General features: G+C 33.8%; 1 protein-coding gene and 1 long non-coding RNA gene across 2 annotated transcripts; one reads left to right on the forward strand and one right to left on the reverse strand.

Moving 5' to 3' along the window:
• Nucleotides 1–3,109: 3,109 nt before the first annotated feature.
• LOC147079610 (uncharacterized) lies at nt 3,110–4,833 on the reverse strand. The gene is made up of 3 exons (XM_085942661.1): nt 4,431–4,833; nt 4,183–4,311; nt 3,110–4,035 (listed from the first exon to the last, which is right to left on the reverse strand). The coding sequence occupies exons 1-3, from the start codon at nt 4,498–4,500 to the stop codon at nt 3,581–3,583; spliced, it is 654 nt and encodes a 217-aa protein (XP_085798787.1). The 5' UTR covers nt 4,501–4,833; the 3' UTR covers nt 3,110–3,580.
• A 7,451-nt stretch (nt 4,834–12,284) lies between these two features.
• LOC147079611 (uncharacterized) lies at nt 12,285–21,068 on the forward strand. Its single transcript, XR_015070011.1, has 3 exons — nt 12,285–12,753; nt 14,223–14,465; nt 20,595–21,068. It is a non-coding gene; the product is annotated as an uncharacterized LOC147079611 (long non-coding RNA).
• Nucleotides 21,069–21,179: the final 111 nt, after the last annotated feature.

The raw sequence follows: 21,179 nt of genomic DNA on the forward strand, positions 1-21,179 counted from the left end.
AGCGTCAACTTGACCCAAGATTTTATAATATTTGTATGTATGTGATGCAATTTTATGTGATATAATAAATTATCTAAATTTGATGATAATTCACATTTGGAATTTTATTTTATAATTATCTGTAGTGTGTTTCCTGACTAATATAAATGGCTATTTATCCAATATGTAGAAGGGTCGCATGTTACTATGTTACCATGAAAGGGGGTCGCGATCAATGGTTCATAATAAGCCAACAACTCAATAATTCAAGTGGATTTATTTGAAAATTACAAAAAATACACAGAATACCATTCATTTTACCTCGCCAAACCCAGGGATTCTACGAAATATCATTTGGGGATAATATGGGGAATACTACTGTAGAACATCATACTGCCCTTAACCTCAGTGATAGGTAAAGGGGCACGCCAAACATCCTGGCATGGGGCCCCGGTTCGGGATGTGGGGACCATGGCCAAAGCATAATAAAGCAAAAAAAAAACTGTCTACGATGAGAATTTTCACATTCAATGACTGGTGTAATTTTGTCAAAGAATGCGGAAATTCATTGTATCAATGACGTTTCAGGTTTTTAAATCATTCGCATCTAAATATGATAACCCAACGCACCATTTAATTTATATTACAAAAAAACATTGTGTGGTAAAATAGTTCCCATATACAATATGGCGTGGTTTCACGTTTGAAGAGATGATTTTGAGAGACTCTTTTTATATAAACATCATTTGAAGAAAATGATTTTATGGTAGTTGGTTAACGACGAAATATAGAAAGAATTCCTGTTATTGTTCCAGATATACCTATAATAATTAAGAATCCAAAGAAATCATATTTCTAAATTAAAATATCGTGATTTAGTGACAACGCTAAATAGATACCAGAGGAATACCAAGAGTATTTTCGTGGGCTTTCCAGACAGTGAATATTATGCCTGTTTTGTACTATTATTTTGTTGATAAATGCAAACCTAAAAAACAACGAAGATCTTAATGTTATCTAGCTTATGTATCTACCTACAGAACCCAAATCATTAAAAAACAAGAGATTATAATATTATTTATCAATAGTTATATTTTTTGTTATTTTAACCAATATGCAATATTTGAAAAAACATGAGAGCCAAAATTTCTTAAAAACCCTAAATACAGTCAAATTTACAGGTACCAAAACAAAACATTTTTCACATCATTTTTCAATAGTGCACGAACTGTAAAATTTTTGTTTTTTCAAGTGAAAAACAAAATACCTTTTTAGTGATGCGTGTGTGTAAGTAAAGTGATTGGTATTATTTTGATTACATAATATCGTCGCCGTAGATGTCAAGGGAGCCAGTCCACAAAATCATAATGCTGAGAAATCGGCGCGCAAAGATTTTGTGTGACAAAAAAAGGAACAGTTTTTGTTTTAACTTTTTTATTTTTAAAGATAGAATTGTGAAACTTTGAACTTAGATACTTTGTGATATTATCTTTTTATTATTTTGAATGAATAACTAAAAAAAAATGTATTTTAAAAGTTATGTGTGTTATATCTCTTGACCACTGAATATTGACATGTACAGTTGGCATACTTGTGCGGTAGTCAAAAGAGTTAGGCCTCTTATGCCTGTTGAACACTGAGAATTTGTGGACAAAGCACTAACATTTTGTGGATATACTCTAAAGAAAAGTCTATTATTGACCTTTTATGGTGCCCACCTTAACCTAGAATCTACCTGATTTCATTCAGTATGTGAACATAGTCGTCTCTAAACAAAAAGTTAGCTTTTCAAAAATATAATTACATTGTTGTTTTAATTTAATCAAACGCTTTTTTTGTAGTACTTATTCCATTTTTAATCAATAAATTAGGACCGGTTTCATCCGCCTCAGAGGGACATTTTCAACTTGTTCATTTCAGTTGAAAATGTCCCTATGAGGCGGACGAAACCGGTCCTAATTTATTGATTAAAAGTGGAATAAGTACTACAAAAAAATTGCGTTTTATTAAATTAAAACAACAATACAATGCAGTTACACCATGAATTGACAGTTAACAAAATAAAAGAAAAAAATATATAATTACAATTAAGTTACAATAAAACTAGACACACATTTTAATCATCTCCATCGCTCTCTGAGCTGCTGTTTTTCTGAGTTGGACGATCTTCAGGCTCCAAATTTTTATAGAAGTCGTGATAGGTTGACGGAATGCTACCTTTTTGGCATAGTTTTGACAGATCTTTTAGTTTACCTTGGTCAATTCTAGGTTTGGAACTGTACAGCCTTGGTACTTCTAGGGTAGGTACGTTTCGATGCCGTCTTCGCTGGATTTGTAGTGACTCAAAGTTATTCTGGCTCAATTGGTATTTATAAAAGATAGTCGTGGGTTCACCTTTGCGATATTGGAACCACTTTACCTTTAGCCACTTCATTTTGTCTCCATTTTCCGACAGAGTTTTATTGGTCATCACTTGACTGCAATATTTCTTGTAATCGAAGAAGTCGGAATATTCCATTTCCACAACCTTATGGTAGGGGTTACTAGTTTTCGCGGTACGGGCGACCATATACCATCCTTCTGGTGTGAATACGTCCACTTTCCTTCCTCGGGCCTCTATTGTGGAGTGCACAGAATCGCACTCCATTTCGGAGTGCCCTGATTCCATAAATTTTTGGTTTATTGTGTTGATGGGCAGCTGTTCCACGGCACGTAATAACATTGTAGATACAACTGAGTTGCGATTTTGACCTGAAGCTGTATCCGAATACAGAGTTACTTCTTTTTTGGGGCCTACTGAAACCAAGAGCTTCCACAGGCACGTGGCGACCTCCGAAGCACCCTTTGTACCTGCACCTTCATGCCACATGTAGTTCGTTGCTTGTCTAGTAGCCAGGTCATACACTGTGAAATTGTAGGTTTTCAGCTTTTTGGTATAATACAACTGTCCTACTTGCAAACTTGGAGTCAACAATATTTTTTCCAGATCCATGGTAAAGCAACTAATTGTTGGATCACACATAGCTTGGGCCTTGTCGATTTTTTTGTGTTCTCTCGCTTCCTCTTTTCGAGTCAAGTGCAGTTTGTATTCCTCCTCGTCTTTTGCCTTTTCTTCGTCTGACTTGTTCTTGTACTGAGTACAAAAGTCACTCTGATCCTTTTTAGGAGTGTGAAAGCCGTAGTTAAATTCTGTGACAAAGATCGATTTGTAGAAGCCGTGCTTTTCTGGTTCAACATTATGCACCTTGCAATACTCTACATAGTCCATGTAGATACGAGTCTCGCTCAAACCAGAAGGCAAGTATTTTCTCTTACTGCTGCTCCGGCAGTAATGGGAAGCAACTACGGGCAACGATTTGATGTGGTCCCTGATTATGTTCCTCACTTCCTCTGGTTTTTTGTTGGGCGGTTCTTTGTGACCTCTCCGATCTATATCAGTGACACCTGAAGGAGTCAACTTTTTCATTGCATTTTCAACTTTTTTGCTCGAGATGTCATATGTCGCCAAAAAGAACTGTTTGCACACTTGGGCTCTCAATTCATTACACATCACAGAGTATTGCAAGGTATACTCTCGTTTGGTGCAGTCTGCATGGTACCTTCATTTCACTGGGACACGATTTACACTGTTACCAATGAAGGCCCATCTTGCTCTTTCGGAATCCAGACTCAGATAGTCGGCCAACATTTGCTCCCGCTGTGGTTTTCCTATTTTGGATGTGCATTTATAATGGCACTTACAGTTAACTTCGCTTATCGCCCTTGCTCGAATTTTTTTTCCGGATCTGCTTTGATATTCGCTGCCTGCCATTCTCAATATCTTTTGTGAATTCCGCTTCCACATTTTTGGGTTTCGCTTGCGTTTCCTACTTAAATCATCTGTAGTCTGATCTGTAGGAGTGGGGATGGATGATACAGGATTGTTACTATGGTTGCTCTCGGTTATTTCAGAAGTATAAGTTCCTGAAACATTAATGTTGTGTTGATAATATGCAGGTTCCTGCTGGCATGACTCATTTGAATCTAGTAGTGTTGGTGCCAGGTTGACGTTCCAATCTGTAAAACAAAACAAAGTAGGTAGTTTATTTCTTTGAAACTACCAAGATAAATATTAATAATTTGTTATTAGCAAATGACTCTCTGATGGTCACAGGTTTTAATCAAACCAACAATTATTGATAACCAACAAATTAAAATATTGACCTCCCACGTGTGTGCTTGGAGAGACATTTTGGAGCTCTGTATATATGGCTGGACCAGCAATCTTGTCCGGAGCTTGCATATTCAGCTCGAGGTCTGCACATCCAGCTTGTACGGCATTCCCGTGAGAGTCTGTAAAATAAATAAAACTAATACAGCTTGCGCACACATTACTCATTGCTGTCAAAGCAGCCTGAATCAACATTTTTAACTAGTAAGTGTTTTTAGCTCAATATTTCATCGACACTTACCTTTACGGGTATGTTGATTAGTAGAATTTAAAACGGCTGCAACCATTAGTCTCCCACGTGAATAGTTCATTATTTAGCACCTTTTCTCACTGAATCACAACTGAATACAACAATCACACTAAATACACCGGGCCACAGATTGAGCGGGAAGTCCCAGTGGTCAACAGCGTTAAGTCACATAATCATGGGAAATTATTCGGAAGTCAAAAGACTTATGCGGCTTGTCGTCATTGACTACTTTAATGTATGTGTGCTAGGTCTATTGGCAATTTACAAAATACTCATACATAGGGCTTTTTGTGGCTCAAATCCATTGACCACGGCATCTTTGATGGTTTTAAAATGCTTTTGTGTACTTAACTCATTTTCGCCAAATGTGTGGCTTGACTCCCTTGACATCTACGGCGACGATATATGTAATTATTTTCGTCGGAAATAATTTGCGAAATTTCCATGTCGCGCCAAGTTGCATTAAATGCATTAACCAATGGTTATACGGGTTCAAATCTCGTCGAGTTTCGTATTTGTTTTCAAATATGATTTTTTTCTAGTGGGTATATATCTGAGGTGTTTTCAAGTTATGTATGTTCAATATATGGAATGTTACATTCTCAAAATCTTGTGAATTATTCATTGAATAAAAGAAATGGTTAATTCAAAGATGTTTATTTATTGAGTGTATTTATGTATTCATATTGGATCAATACAAGCAAGCAAAAAATAAAACATCTGGTAGGTCGTGCCATTTATTTCAACATTAATAGTATGCTTATAGTTAAGCACATATCTACTAAAATGTAGTCTATACAATTATTACGCACTTTTTTTGCTATTCAAATCATTTGATGACCTCCGTGGACGAACGGTTAAGATTCTCGTCTACGAATCCGGAGATCGCGTGTTCGAACGCGGCGTGCTAAGTCAATTTTATTTGATTCATATGTGTTATTTTACGTTTAATTACTATAAAATAATATAGTATAGTATACTTGCGGCAAGTTCCGGAGCGGTGGATACTCTCAATATCGTGAAAGACAACAATTCAGAATCGAAACGTTGCTTGAAATGACTTCTAGTCCAAATACTAAACAAAAAAGTATCAAAATACTAAAAGTATTTTGATATCCATTAAAAACCCACTTAGGGTTTTCAAAGTATTTATAATATTACAATTAATAATAAGTATACAAAGTCATAATATTGTTTCAACGAATAAGAAAATGTATTCTGTCTTCATCTATACGTATAGTATTTAAGCAAAGGCAAACGGCCTATCTGAATAGTCTTGATAATGGTGTCACTTCATTCAGGTGTAAACAATAGACCCGTCTCCAGCACCTGTACATACAGTAAAAAATATTTCTTATGCAGTTTACGCAAAGGATATTTTCGCATATCATTGAAATTATAAAATTTCACGCACCGTTCCCGTTCCGTCTCACCTTCCTATCACCTCTTCCTTGCAGTGGCAACGTCGCACTCTCCGATCAGCTAAAGGCGATTAATAATGAACGGAAATAATCAACGAAGTCACGTTCTATATTCAGGGATAAAAAAGTATATAGGAGCCTATTTACTGCCTTCGAAATTATCACTTACCTTATCAAATTGAGTTATAGGTACCTACGGTACCAGCTCGTCGAGCTGGTCACAACTGCATATAAATCTATTCCTGACAATGATCAAGTAAGTGACAAATGAGCCAATAAGTCGAAATGATCAGGTAACTCCGGTAATTTGTGGACGGTTTGATTCACTAACTGCCCTTAGACATACTTATATATATATATCATGTAAGTATATAAAAATAAATATACATGGACAAATTATAAAATATGATATAATTATAAGGTAGGAATAACTGTCAAATCACAATGAGATGGGGATGCTTTTAAAAATTCTTCTGGCAGACAAAGACTAATAATTCTACCTAGGTATATAAAATTTATTCTGCTGTAATTTTTTTTCATATTTGTCCATTTTATTACAATATTTTATAATATAAATCTTATTATATAAATAGTTTCTTGTATTCTGTGCAAAAATAATTAATAAAACTTTCTTAACCTACACAAGTATTTTTTATTGAATGATCCTGCAAAAATATTGAAGTAATAGTTATGTGACATATTTTGTTTTGGTGTAAGCCATAACGAAATATACATATATTATATTACATCAATTATATCAGACACAATTTTAGACACTATTAATTATTGTTAAATTAATTGTTTTACTGCTAGGTACCTAGTATGAATCTATTTTAATATTGATTCCAAATTATTGTCAGTTTTAAATAGACATTATGTGCACAAACTATTAATCATATTGAGTACTTATTGAAATATGATATACGAGTATTATGTTGAATTTATTAGATATAGGTATGCCATATGAGAATGATATTCAATATGTAGTGACAGTAAGTTTTATTAAAGGCACTGCAATGCGGCATAACAGCACAGGATTAATCTCAATTTAACTTTTTGGCTATACCTGTAATTATTTTAGTATTCATTCATTTAAAATAGTTTACAAACTTTTCTCGAGTAGAAAATGCTAATCTCGCTGCACGTCTTGGATCGTTGTTTAAATTAGTAAAAGCTCTAAGCTCAGGCTCCGGTGGCTCTAAAAATTCAAAAAACCGATCATTGCAATTTTTTGTTCGCACAAAATTATGTAAAACACATGTCGTTTTCAAATAAGAATTGTGGTGGATACTTTTGTTTCTATTGGTCTATAAAATATTTGCCATTTTTGAGCCAATATGCCAAAGGCATTTTCAACTACTCTTCTTGCACCGCAGAGTTTTAAATTGTAATTTTCTTTCAAAGGATCTGTCCTCGATTGTCTATATGGGAAGGGTCTCATTATATATGTTTTCAGACCGAAAGCTTCATCTCCGATTAAGACGAGCTCGCAAGGTTGATTCTGTCCAGGGAGATTTTTAGGTCCCGGAACATTCATTTTATTTGCTTCAAATCGTCTTCCCATGATGGAAGTCTCGAAAATTCCTCCATCGCTGTTCTTGCCAAAACCACCAATGTCGACGCATATGAATTTATAATCTGGTCCAACGATAGCCATAAGCACGATTGAAAATTTATTTAAATAGCACCAGTAGTTAGAGCCAGTTTTGCCTGGACACTTGATGGTGACGTGCTTACCGTCTACACTGCCGATACAGTTAGGAAATTGCCATAAATTCTTAAACCCTTCAGCAGATTGTTTCCAAGTTTCTGTTGTAGGTTGGGGTAAATATTCACTTTCTAATTTTCTGCATATAGCTTCACAAACTTGTGTCACGATTGCACTCACTGTTGAAAACTATGGCCAATTGTGTAGAAGGTATCACCGGTCGTAAGAAATCTGTAAAATAATTATTTTTGTTTAGGTGAACAAGCTAAAAAAAGATGGAAGAATTTACGGGACACATATGCAAAGGATCTCCGGTCCAGAAAAACAAAAACCGGCCAAGAAAACATATATAAGAAGAAATGGATGTAGGCCGACCAAATGTTGTCGTTCCGACCATTTCTGACGTTCGCCAAAACGTCATCCAACATATGCGAAGAACCTGACGACATACAAAGTTTTGATTGGATGGCCACGAAGATACGGAGATTGAAAAAATTGATATTTGAATTGAATTGAAATAAATATTAATTTTGAATAGTTTTATTTTAGAAATCTATTGAACTAAAAATATGTCCAGATATTATTGTGCCCTATTATATTATGTTCTTCATCATGGAATTGCTTATTGTAATGGTCAAGAATTACTGTACACGCATGAGTTGCCATCATCTTTTTTCATAGTTAATGTTATGTATGTAATTAAACCCAATTCTCTAAACGTCTATACTGAATAGTATCTTCTACTTTGCTGTATATACCTAACTGCCTTTTTCAATCTGGATCAGTAGGTATTTATTTATAATTTCTTATAGTAATTTTTTTTTTTTTCCCGACCATGTCCGATCCTGATAGGATCATATGGGCCTCCACAGAGTGGAGGTTTGTATTGACAGATTTTTGTTTTTTTACGAGAAATGGATGTCAGCCACTTGCTCAACCTATTAGGTCCATACCCTGACTTACACACAAATTGAAAAACAATATGCGTACTTGCCAGACCCAAGATTCGAACCTGAGACCCACGGCGTGATAGTCCAACGCTTAAGCCGTGCGGCCACCGTGGGTGTAGTACCGTAGCGTAAGTATAGTACTGAGATAAAATTCATGTCTAAATAAAACACGATTCTTGTCGGTTTACAGGAAACCAGCGGCAAACAAATTTTGAATAGTAATACTGTTCAAAAATTTGGGCTCTATGTTACGACCGTACTCCCTGGATAAACGTCAGATTTTTATAGCCAATACTTGAAAGCATCTAAGCGCCACTTTTTAAGCATAGACAATCATCGGAAAAATTGCTATTATATGGCTTAGGCGCTATTATAAGCGTAGACAATAAGAACAAATATAAAAATCTTTTACAACGAATAAAATTCAAACATTTTCAATTACCTAATATAATTCGCCGTTTTCAAAAATCAGTATAGCATATTAGAGTTCACCAATGCATTTCATAAAATTTAAATAATTATAAAGTAATCTTTGACACAAAGACACTCGTGCTTAAACCTTCGTCTAAAAACGCTCTGAAAAGGTAGGTAAGTATGCGAAAATAAGGAACATTTTTCAAAATAACGTTATAGATATATTTTTTGTATAAAATTTTTCCGTGTTACATAACTAAACGATATTGCTATTATTTCAGATAATTTCGACTCAAATTTAATCAATAAAATAAGAAATACGAGTGAAAATGGCTTGAATTGTTCTACTCTTTGATTAGTGATTGTTTTTATAAGATAATAATATTTATCCATAGTCAGTATTCCGTATTTAATTTATATTCATTTAATTAAATGTATAATAAATAAAACAGGCTCCAGTTTATGATATTTAATATTTCGCTTCCACAAACAAATGGCCCTGTCAAATAGCCTCGATAAAACGGCTCACACTGATTGTAATTAAACGTCACTGGTTTTCATTAAAATGCCACTTTTCCTACTTAAAACTTACCTTTCGGCATAATATACATATCATAAATATGCATGAAGCGTGTTATCTTTCATATTAAATATTATACCAAACTAACCTCGTATTTTTTTTAATCTTAATTTTCTCGGTAATACGTTAATACGGAATACTGACCATGGATATAAATATTACAATCTTATAAGAACAATCACTAATCAAAGAGTAAATAAAAGCCATTGAAGAAATTATAACAATGTCGTTTAGTTAACACGGCTCAATTTTATATATCAAATATTGTTTTCTATAACGTTATGTTGAAAAATGTTCCTTATTTTCGCATACCTACTTATCTATTTAGAGCGTTTTTATGTGAAGGTTAAGGCTCGCACAAACCAACGCGAATATTCACCAAGTACCCCGTCAAAATATCCCAAAAAAAGCACCCGCCATCAGTACGGAAGGTCCGGTCAAAAGAGTCTCAAAAAAAGCCTATGCCGCTGTAATGCTCCCTACTTACCTGTTGTTAATGAACAAACGTGACATTTATTCACGCAGGGGATCAAAAGATACAATGAAAGCCATCAATTTGTCATATATTTGGCTATTTTTTGAGACTCTTTTGACCGGACCTTCCATATCGATGCGGGTGCTTTTTTCGGGTTATTTTGACGTGGTAAATGCGAATGGATGGCAGTGTCGGAGCAAATAATTGTATCAATGATAATATAAAATTACTGATATATTATTTGAATGCTCGATACCGAAACGTCAAAAAATCGCAGCGCTCCATATTGAACTTTGTAAGATAATAACTTAATTCCCTTCCGAAATCTGAACGTCGCGTGCTCTTTGCCGTAAGCCAATACGAGCTTGATTGGCGAATAATTCGCTTGTGTGCGTGTGTGCACGAATGTTTTAGGTTACTTTATAATTATTTAAATTTTATGAAACGCATTGGCGAACTCTATTATGCTATACTGATTTTTGAAAACGGCGAATTTTGTTAATTTAAAATGTTTGAATTTTATACTTACATTGTAAATTATTTTTTATATTTTTACTTATTGTCTACGCTTATAATAGCGTTTTCGCCATATAATAGCGGTTTTTTTCGATGATTGTCTATGCCCAAAAAATCTCGCTTAGATGCTTTCAAGTATTGAATATAAAAATCTGACGTTTATCCAGGGAGTACGGTCGTAACATAGAGCCTAAATTTGCAATAATATAATATAATGTCAAAACGATCATTCAGTATTAATGTATATAAAAATAATAATGGAAGTAAGTACATAAATAAATTTTGTTTTCAATGTTATCATAATATTACATAATATACCTAAATGCTATGTTCACTTTCATGTGAAAACGTGTAATGTGTAATAACTTGACCGAGAGATGATGAGAAAAATGTGTGATTTTATAATGATTTATTTTATTGATTTACATAGATGCATGTTTAATATCTGTTATGCCAGGAAGTTGTATGTGTGTTTTTACTATTTACTGTTTCCTTGCCTTTTAATCTTTACTTAAATTACTTTTTTTTCATCTTACTATTTTTATTTCCAAAGTTTTGTGTTTATGTTCCGGAATTATTGTGTTTAATAAATTTATTATAAATTTTCAAGATATTTTATTACATATCTCCCCATCCATACACCTAAAACACACTATAATTTTTATTGATTAAATATTGTAATTTGCTAAAATGCAATGCCAACTGGTAAAGTAGTACAGTGAGTAGGTATAGACAGTACTGGCAAAGGGTGACTTTTGGAAAGAGGTAGGCTGTGGAGATCAAAGAAAAAGAGCATACTTGTCAGGTATACTCATGGGAAATAAGACGATATTACTAATGAATAGGTACACGCTAATGTCAACATCACACTAAATCGATGAAATTACAATAGCTCACTGACAATATAGAATTGAGCAATGAATATAAATTATATATTTTGCAAATCGATCATTTGACAGTTGTAGTTGATTTGTGAATATCATCCATTTCCGATGTGATAAACATCTTTTTAAATGTTGTCAGTGCTTTGTGAAAACAGTCTATTGAATTGTGCGAATATATATTCCCCATAATCTTTGTGATTCTATTTAGACATGTTGATAATAATACTTAATTATATCATTATACATCATCTTTTTTTACCTCAATGCAATACTTAGCCGTTCATCAGGCGAGATGGCTTCGCGATAGTTTGTATCACATTTTCGAATGTCATTTGTGATGGCATTCAATATTTCGTCAAAACATTCGAAGGTCATACGAAAATAAATGTAGAAACGCTTTTCATATTTGCGTAGTTGAGGCATCAAAGTGTGGTATTCTCCATACCTTCTTCTCTGTAAATTGATGTCATGAATCCATTTTCTTTTTTCCCTGAGAAGAAAAATAGTAGGTAAATTAGTCGAAAATGGTTTATGAATTGGATGAAAATAAATAAAACACGTAATGGTGTGAATAGTCAAACCTGGCATTATCATCCTCTTCCAAGCATAGTAATAAAAACGCTTCTTCGTCGTTCGTTGTCGAGTACATTTTGTTTGTTTGTCAAGACTTGTCACTTTGACATTAGTATTTAGTCTATGGCTGCCTCCAATGCTGCCATCTTGTTTTCAGATAATTAAAATACACTTTACGCCAAGTGGGTAAAAGTTGTAGCAATTCTGAAAGCGCTATAGTGTACATGTATTTTTTATATTTAATTCATAAAAATTATAGAATAATTGGCGTAAAATATTAATAATATTTACAATTTTAAATCTGGCGCGTAAATAAAATTATTTAGTCTATGGCTGCGTCGCTGACGCTTTGGTGTGGGGCCAAACGCGAAATTCGCATCAAATCCAAGCGGTAGCGACAGCGATACCGAGGGCGTTGCGAATTCGCTGCGAATATTCGCTTTGGTTTGGGGAGGCTTTACACAATAGGAATATAAAATCATAATATGTAGAATCATTGCATTAGGTTCATAAATAGCAAATTGGTATGAGTCTAGTGGTAATAATTGAATGCGGACGACATGTGACCTCTATCATTATATGTTTGATTGGATGTCTAAAATTACCACTCGGCCAAGGTGAATGCTGTCCGCATTAAAAGTGTCTCGGTTCCCAGAAAATGCGATTGAATATGGTGGAGACAGTGGTACCGATAGTGTTGCAGGTGTACCGCCACTGGAAGACTTCTGGGATGGCCCTCCTCCCTGAACTAATCACCTACAGCTGTGATCTCTTCAAGGAATACAAGCTAGAGGTGAGATGATTACCCACTTTACAGAAAACAAGCTGGCTTGGATGTCTAAAATTACCACTCGGCCAAAGTGAATGCTGTCCGCATTAAAAGTGTCTCGGTTTCCAGAAAATGTGATTGAACATGGTAGAGACAGTGGTACCCATTGGCGGCTTAATCCGGAATAAACTAGCAGGTCAATTTTGAATATATTATTTTAATTTACTTTTTCGTTGTATACTGAAAAGACGTATTGCAAATTGACTTTTTATACATTATAGAATAAATGCTAGAAATTGTTATAGGTAGGTACCTACTTACCCTTCAAAAAATGTCCGTTTTTCATAACGCCAACCAATCGTTAACCGAAATTGCACACAACGCGTTATAATTTTTTGTAAATTAGGTCCACTTTTCTTTCTTTGCTTTTTGAAAAATCATCAATCACACGATTATAAAAATTGTCTATTTTTCCCACATATTTTTTTTCAATACTGAGCATTGCAAGAGCGGTCAGTCTATCCTGGCCCTATTGCGTAGAAAGGTTTTTATTCTTTTGAGAGTGGAAAAACATCTTTCACTTTCAACTGTTGTCATTGGTATGACGCATATAAATTGGAGAACTTTGATCGACTCGGAAAATGTTTCGTTGAAATTATTGCTGAGTAAAAAATGTAGAAGAGAAACTGCACTATTAGCACCATGCAAATCATCTCGTTGATAAAACACCAATAATTCATTTTTTAACTTGATTATGTTTATTTCTTCTAACAGTTTTACCAAATTTACTTGACGTGTGGGAAAATTATTTTTAAAATCAGTGTAATTTTCTTTATTGAACAAATCGGATATAATGAGATGATCGTTGGATGCGAATCGTGCTTCCATTTCCATTATAATTGTATCACAGACTTCAATTGCTACTGCGTGCGTACTAACTGCTTCACAAAAATGTTATAAATCACTAAAAACCAAACGTTGTGTGTATATGCAATAATTGCACCAAAAACTCCTTACATATGATTAAAATAACCAAAGGCATTCGTCAAAACCTGTCAACGAATCCGAACCGCATACACAGTTGTGTCTTGAGACCAATTATCTAGTCAGTGTTATCATTCTGTTTCATTTAATTAGGTGAAAAAATCTTTTGTCTCACATTCGGGCATTGCCGATATTACAGTAATTCACGCACCGTTACAAGCTTCGATCTTGTATTTTGTGTTATATCGATCTCTGTCTTATGTATGAGAAACGAGAGAGAAAATTTTATAAAAATATTCAATTTGGGTCAATTTTCAGACTGCCGGCGAACACAATATTTTTGTTCGGGGAATTATCGCCCAAACAAAAAAAAACCCAATAGACTGGGTCGACACAATATCGCGCGCCCTATAATTTCAAATCCACTGATTATTATTAATATTATTATATATGACATTGCACATATTATTAATATTATTATGTCGATTGTAAGGTATTTATTTTGGCAGGTCAATGACCGAATGACCTAAGCAAGGAGCCGCCAGTGGTGGTACCAATAGTATTGCGGGTGTACCGGCACTGGAAGAGTTCTGGGATGGCTTTCCTCCCTTAAATCCTGGACGAGACGGCGTTAAAAGAACCAGAGAAAGAAATTAATGAGAAACCTGTTCCTGAATTTCAATCTACTGTAAATGAAAGTAAACCTAAGCAGCAGGTCTTTCTACATGGCTCTTCACCGGAGATGGTCGCAGGTAAGGTCAAATTAATTATTGATAATGATTCTAAAATAAACACAAACATGTTGGGTTTGTATATTACTGAAAAAACCATTAAAGAAAATGACATCTTGCCTCAAGGGATCGAAGGACAAAATATACCATCTAGTAATACATTATTCAATGTCACTTCTGGCACGGATGAGGTGACGGCCTTCGGCGGTTAATAGACCTGCGATAGAAAATTTTCCCATCGACGGATTGAAGAGTAATAATAAAATTAACGAACCGGAACAGAAGAAGAAGTACGTCTTTGTCCCGGCTACGAATGTCAACAATCCAAAACTTATGTTAGCTATCTCGCAAAAACCTTCCAACCCCAATTCAATATTAGTGACGAAAGGTAAATTGCAAGAGGAAAGATTGCCGTCGAGATTGCAAACTACTACTTCAGTCCGCGAGTAAATGGAGATTTACTCGTTAGGTTTTCTTTTTCAAGTAAATGTGTAACGTTTTCAGTCTTCTATACACGATTTAAGAATTAATACCCCCGTCGCCATCACGAAACAAATTGACATGTTCCCAGCTCGACGTTCTCTCTCCGAATGCCAGCGAGTCCAAAATTTCGTCGCGCCTATAGTTGAAAATTATTTGCCGTTTCACTGATGTATCGTTTTAAGTTTTGAGCATCCAATAAGTTTAGTAAACACATAGTAAAAATTGTGTCAAATAAGAGGAAAAGTCGACACAAGCAATCGTATCCACGGAAAACGTTGCGTTGCGTTAGCGTGACGTAGATATATCGGTACATAGATTATGTCGTGATTCGCTCTTTTTATTCTAGGATTACGGTATACTGCAAACCAGCGAAATTTTGCTCAAAACAAAATTTATATTTTCCGAAGCATCATAATAATATTGTATGTACCTATACTAACAAAAAAATACATATTATTTAAAATACGAAGCTTGCAATTTGAGACATTTTTTTGATAATTTACAATTCCAACTGTATTAACACATCTTGAGCGGGAAGGGTATTTCTACCCGCGCGCCGGACCGGTGTTCGTCGGCGGGACGGGTAGAAATACCTTTTACGCCGGCTCTACTTGAAGTGCGGGAAAGGTATTTCTACCCGATTATTGCATACGAATATTTTATGTCAACGGTTTGAAAATGTTTCAAACTACACACACATCTACAAAAAAAAATAATTTACCGTCGATTCATTTACTTACACACACACTCTTGCGCAGCCCATATGAGAGCTTGTGCGTAATCAGGAAATTTGTTTAGAGTCCTAAATCAGCGAACTATATTTCTGTAGACGATAAGAATGCTAAAACTATATGCGTCTTCTTTTTACACTTGTTTATTTTTTGATGGGTGAGCAGGAAGACAACATTTTGTGAAATATCGATGTATTCTTTAAACATGGTTTGTTCGCTGTACTGTGAATGCGATTATATGTATATTTTTATGATGTGTGATAAATACATAGGCCTCCTTTTCATACTATAATATTATCCTTTGTGAGCGAGTGAAAAGACGACAATTTGTGATAGACGGAATGCATTCTTCGCACTTGTTGTAAGTGATATTGTGCGGTGCGATAACGCAGGTATGCGAGCGGAGCAATAAATTATAACATGAGTGGAAACCAATATTATTTAGATGTCTGTAATCTACTACGATCTATATTGAATATCAGTATTGAATTTTCAGTCTTGAAATACGGCGCTATAGAACGGGTGTGTTTTTACAAGTGAAATATATTTAAGTAATCGATATTTTATTTAATCTTTAAAAAATGGCTTCAGACAATTATGAAAGCGATGACGAAATATTTGCCGATAATTTGTCTGCCTATTCTGGTGAAGATTTACCAGAATTAGGCAGCGACAGTGATAGCGACAGCGATAGTGAAGAGTTCCCTCGCACGAGAAGGGTACCAGTGATACCGTTACAAATCAGTGATTCTGAAGACAGTGAAGTGGAGGAAGAGGAAGTCATGGAATGGTCTGAAATAGACAACCCACCGCATATTGAACCATTTTTAGGCAACGTTGGTGTTTGCGTAGCACCAAACAATTCTGAAAATGTGATGGATATAGTTAGTTTATTTATTGGAGATGATTTACTTAGCATGATGGTAGAAGAAAGCAATCGATACCGCACACAAAATGAATCCCGAATCAAGAAAATGAAGAAATCTATCAAATGGAAGCCTGTAAATCTTGGTGAGATGAAAAAATTCCTCGGACTCATTTTGCTTATGGGACATGTTCGAAAAGACACAAGAGATGATTATTGGTCTACTGATCCGAGTATAGAAACACCAATATATTCTAAAACAATGAGTCGTGATCGTTTTAGACAAATTTGGCAATCGTGGCACTTTTCAAATAACGATATCATTACGGATTCCAGTGATCGCCTTGAAAAGATTAGGCCAATTATGACATACCTAATACCGAAGTTTTCTTCGGTTTATAAGCCTCAAAGGGAACTTTCTTTAGATGAAGGTATTATACCGTGGCGGGGAAGACTTGTATTTAAAGTATATAATGCATCTAAGATAATAAAATACGGTATCCTAGTGCGCATGGTCAGTGAAGCCACTACGGGATACATCTGTAATATGCTCATTTACAGTGGGCAAGGAAGACCACTATTAGACACCATCCAATTGCTTCTTGGTCCGTATTTAAATTTGTGGCATCATGTCTATATGGACAATTATTATAATAGTGTAAAAACCAGTGAAGCACTTTTAGAAAATAAAATTAGGACGTGTGGAACAATGCGAATAAACCGAGGCTTCCCAGAATGTTTTAAACACGTCAATCTTAGTGCAGGACAGAGTATTTTCCGTCGGCGAAAGGATGTATTGTTACAACTCTGGAAATCAAAGAGAGATGTTCGAATGATTTCAACAATACATCCATCTACCATTTTAGAGAGTCACAACACCGATTGGAATACGAGACTACACATTTGGAAACCGCTATGTGTTATCGAATATAATAAATATATGAAAGGGGTTGACCGTGCGGATCAGTATCTCTCTTACTACTCGATCATACGAAGAACAAAAAAATGGACAAAGAGAGTTGTCATGTATTTGTTAAATTGTGCTTTTTTTAATTCTTTTAAAGTTTATAAAGTATTAAATCCGACCAAAAGGCTAACTTACAAACAGTTTTTGCGTAGTATAAGCAAATTTTGGATAGCCGACCATATCGTTGAAACCGACGCAATTTTGGAAGAAGCAGGGCCATCTACATCACGATTACCAAGAAGAGTGGGTAAAAGTGATCATCCTGGTAGGTTATCACTCGATATGAAGAAGCATCGAATGATAAAAATTGTTACAGATGGTAAAAAAAAATACCCACAAAGACAGTGTCGAGTGTGTTCGGTGCACAAAAAGAAAAGTTTGACTAGTTATATGTGTACATTTTGTGACGTCCCCCTACACAGGGGTGAGTGTTTTCATAAATATCATACTTTATCCAAATATTAGAATAATAATTTTTGTGCGGGAATTTATTTATAGTGAATGGAATATTTTTTACGAAACCTTCCTGTAAATATGTGATTAGCACCATGTACTTATGTTATTTTAAACAATTTGTTCTAAAAAGAAACACAGCACTGAGGAGCAATATATGGTGAGTGTGAATTCCAAATTTCATTTAAAAATAACTGATAGTTTGGAAGATAGAGCGATTTTTGTAAAATTCGATTTTATTTCAATTGCCGCTGGTTTTCGCCCGCTGCGTGTACCTGTGAATTTGTACTGAGGCCCGCGCAAAATGTGTTAATTAATAAATATGTATCTGAAAACATTGAAAGGAAAAATATTTTTTTTAATCAAAGATAAACTTACCTACAATTAATGTAAAAAAAATTTGAATTTGTTACATAAAATATATTGAATAAACTCCAAGTATAAAATATGTATACGAACCAGGTACAAACTTTTTGTATTCTTTTATTCTCATTCGGGATAAAGTGTTAAGAAACTGCTGAAAAGCCGTCAACTTAACAAATGTCAAGAAATATACGTACTTACATATATTGCATATTATGGATGTGTGTAAGTATATTATTTCCGTGAATCTGGCCTTTCCGTGGACGTGTCTACAGTTACGTTATTATTACATTATATTTTATGGTCATATTGATTATAAAAATTTAGTTTATTAAGTTTTCAATTTTTCTTTGTACATATTTTTGACTAATTCATAGTTTAAATATTTTTCATATTTATTCTAAAAACATTGATTTTTATAAAAATATAAATGTGTATAACTTGAGATCCTTTTTATTATGAAGCCTCCCCCTTAATTAATTTAAAGATTAGTTAAATGGAATTAGGTAAGCAATATAATATGTTCTATAATTAATTTAAAACATATTCTATAGTTTTAAATTTGATATCAAGTCCAACTCGGCGTACGACTTTTGACGGTGAAGTTTTTTCTAAAGCAGCGAATATATTTTTGAATAATTTACAGAATTTATATTTATTTTTATAAACATATTTTTTTCGAAAAATAAAAATATTTAAATATTTCTTGAAATCAATTTTTTTTTGAAAAATCAGCGTTTTTCAAATAAATATAGAATACATACTTTTATTAAAAGGATAAATTATTTAAAAATATTTTCAATAACTGAATTTTAATGATAAACATAACCATAAAATAATATGTAATAATAAGATGCGATCCTTCAACGGATTCACATTTTATTACGTTTTTATTTAAAAGTTTATTGTAACTTTAACTTTGCCATCTAGTACTAATTTAATTATGTTATTAAATTAATGTAATGTTTACTTGCTAATTAGGAACATATTTCTATTTTTAGTTAGCTGCTTATTGCCTTCAGTGAAAACCAAATTCTTCCAAGACGTAAAAAAATATTATATTATTATGAATATGTCAGAGCATAATTTATTTTAACTATATGTAGGTACTTATGTATATTAAATTTATTAAAATTCAACTTTGGCCATACCTTTGTATTTTATCTATATTTTGATTTAATAGAGAAACATACAATAAGTACTTACAGGTTTCTGTTAAGTCGAATGGAAAGTTATATAAGTAATATAATGTTTTATTTGGTTTAACAAAATCATCTGATTCTAGGTTTTTCTATTAAATCATAATATAGATTAGAAAAAAATAGATAGGCACGTATGGTTACAGATGAATTTTCATAAATGTTCATATTTAGTATGATTAAAATTACACTTTACTATTTGTTTTATTTTATTTATTTAAAAAAGACACAGAATAAAAATTACAATTTATCAGTTAGAGAAAAAACAAAGCAATAAATAATAATTTATACAAAAGAAATAAAATTAAAAAAAACAACAATAATTAAAAAAAAATACAAATTAAACAATAAATTAGAATTAAAAAAACAGAATATATAATGGATCGCCAAAAATATCTACATCTCTAGGGAGTGCATTGACATAATAATTATGTATAATCATCTCGTCATTTGTCTTTGTTTCATCGTTGATACTAGATAGATAAAATGTACATTTCAGAGAAGAGGTGTTTATATTCTGCAATGTGAAACTTGTAAAACAGTTCATCTGGGTCAGGTAGGCGGAATAATAGTTATAGACACCACATCAATTCATGGAAAACAGATTCACAATTCACCAACCACGTCTTTATAGAGAGCAGCAGCCATATTGTAGATCCAATTCATGGTCCGAAATATATGTATCTATATGACAACTAACCTAACACCAGCTGTAAGTGCCCATACGCACTTGCGGCAGGCCGCATATCGTTTTTTGTATGCCGGCTAGCCGCAGCGGCCTGCCGCAAGTGCGTATGGGCACTTAGTTGTTTTATTTCAATGAAAAAAATATGCATGCCTGACAAAGTTTAATGTGCACTATTTATGGCAGATCTTAACATCCTACCTCCACCCTTCGCCACTGCTATCCATGCTCCGAGGCTTTCTATGCAATGCGCTGCTCACCCATCTAATGGTCAAACAATCAATGAAATGTAAAAACAATAAATTGTTGACCGTGTAAGTTTAAACAGCAAATATTTTAAGTAATATTCTGTAGAAAATCTATATCACGTTTGCTTAATCTTATCAATGCTTTTTTGTTTGCAGTACGAGAATTGTTTGAACAAATTCCACGCCCACCATAATGTGGACGATTTGATTTACATGGCCCGAACTGCGTCGTATGCGAATCGACTCCAGGAAGCCAATATAGTTTTGCTACGAGGCAAACGAGTTGGGCCGTCTAACGGCTCTCTACTCTACAGCATGGTGCTCATCCTGAAAAGAATGGCCGCCCACGTTTTGATTGGTCACAGAAGTTTATTACTTTCAATACTTACCTATGTACCTACCTGCCCACAGAAAATTGATTAACTTTTGTATCATAAATTTCATGGTTTTCCTTTATAACATTGATGATTTATTGTAGTATATTTTGACCAAGAAAAGAAATTACACGTTACACCTGCTTTACATTTTTGAGTTGAAGTCGATTACCCAGTTAAGTACCTCTTGGATAGATGATTGTTAATAGATAGGTAGTTTTAAGTATTTTAATAAAAATAATTGATGTTTTATGATAAATGTAGAATTTCATTTTTTCACCTTTTCCTTCGCTCAGCTATTAAGTTATAAAATATTATCATATTCGAAGAGAGCACATTATGGCTAGTTAGTTAGCCGTAATTGGAT

This window comes from Rhyacophila brunnea, unplaced genomic scaffold (assembly GCF_057557595.1).
Source record: "Rhyacophila brunnea isolate RB1 unplaced genomic scaffold, BYU_Rbru_1.0 scaffold_1, whole genome shotgun sequence".
NCBI classification, from domain to species: Eukaryota; Metazoa; Arthropoda; class Insecta; order Trichoptera; family Rhyacophilidae; genus Rhyacophila; species Rhyacophila brunnea.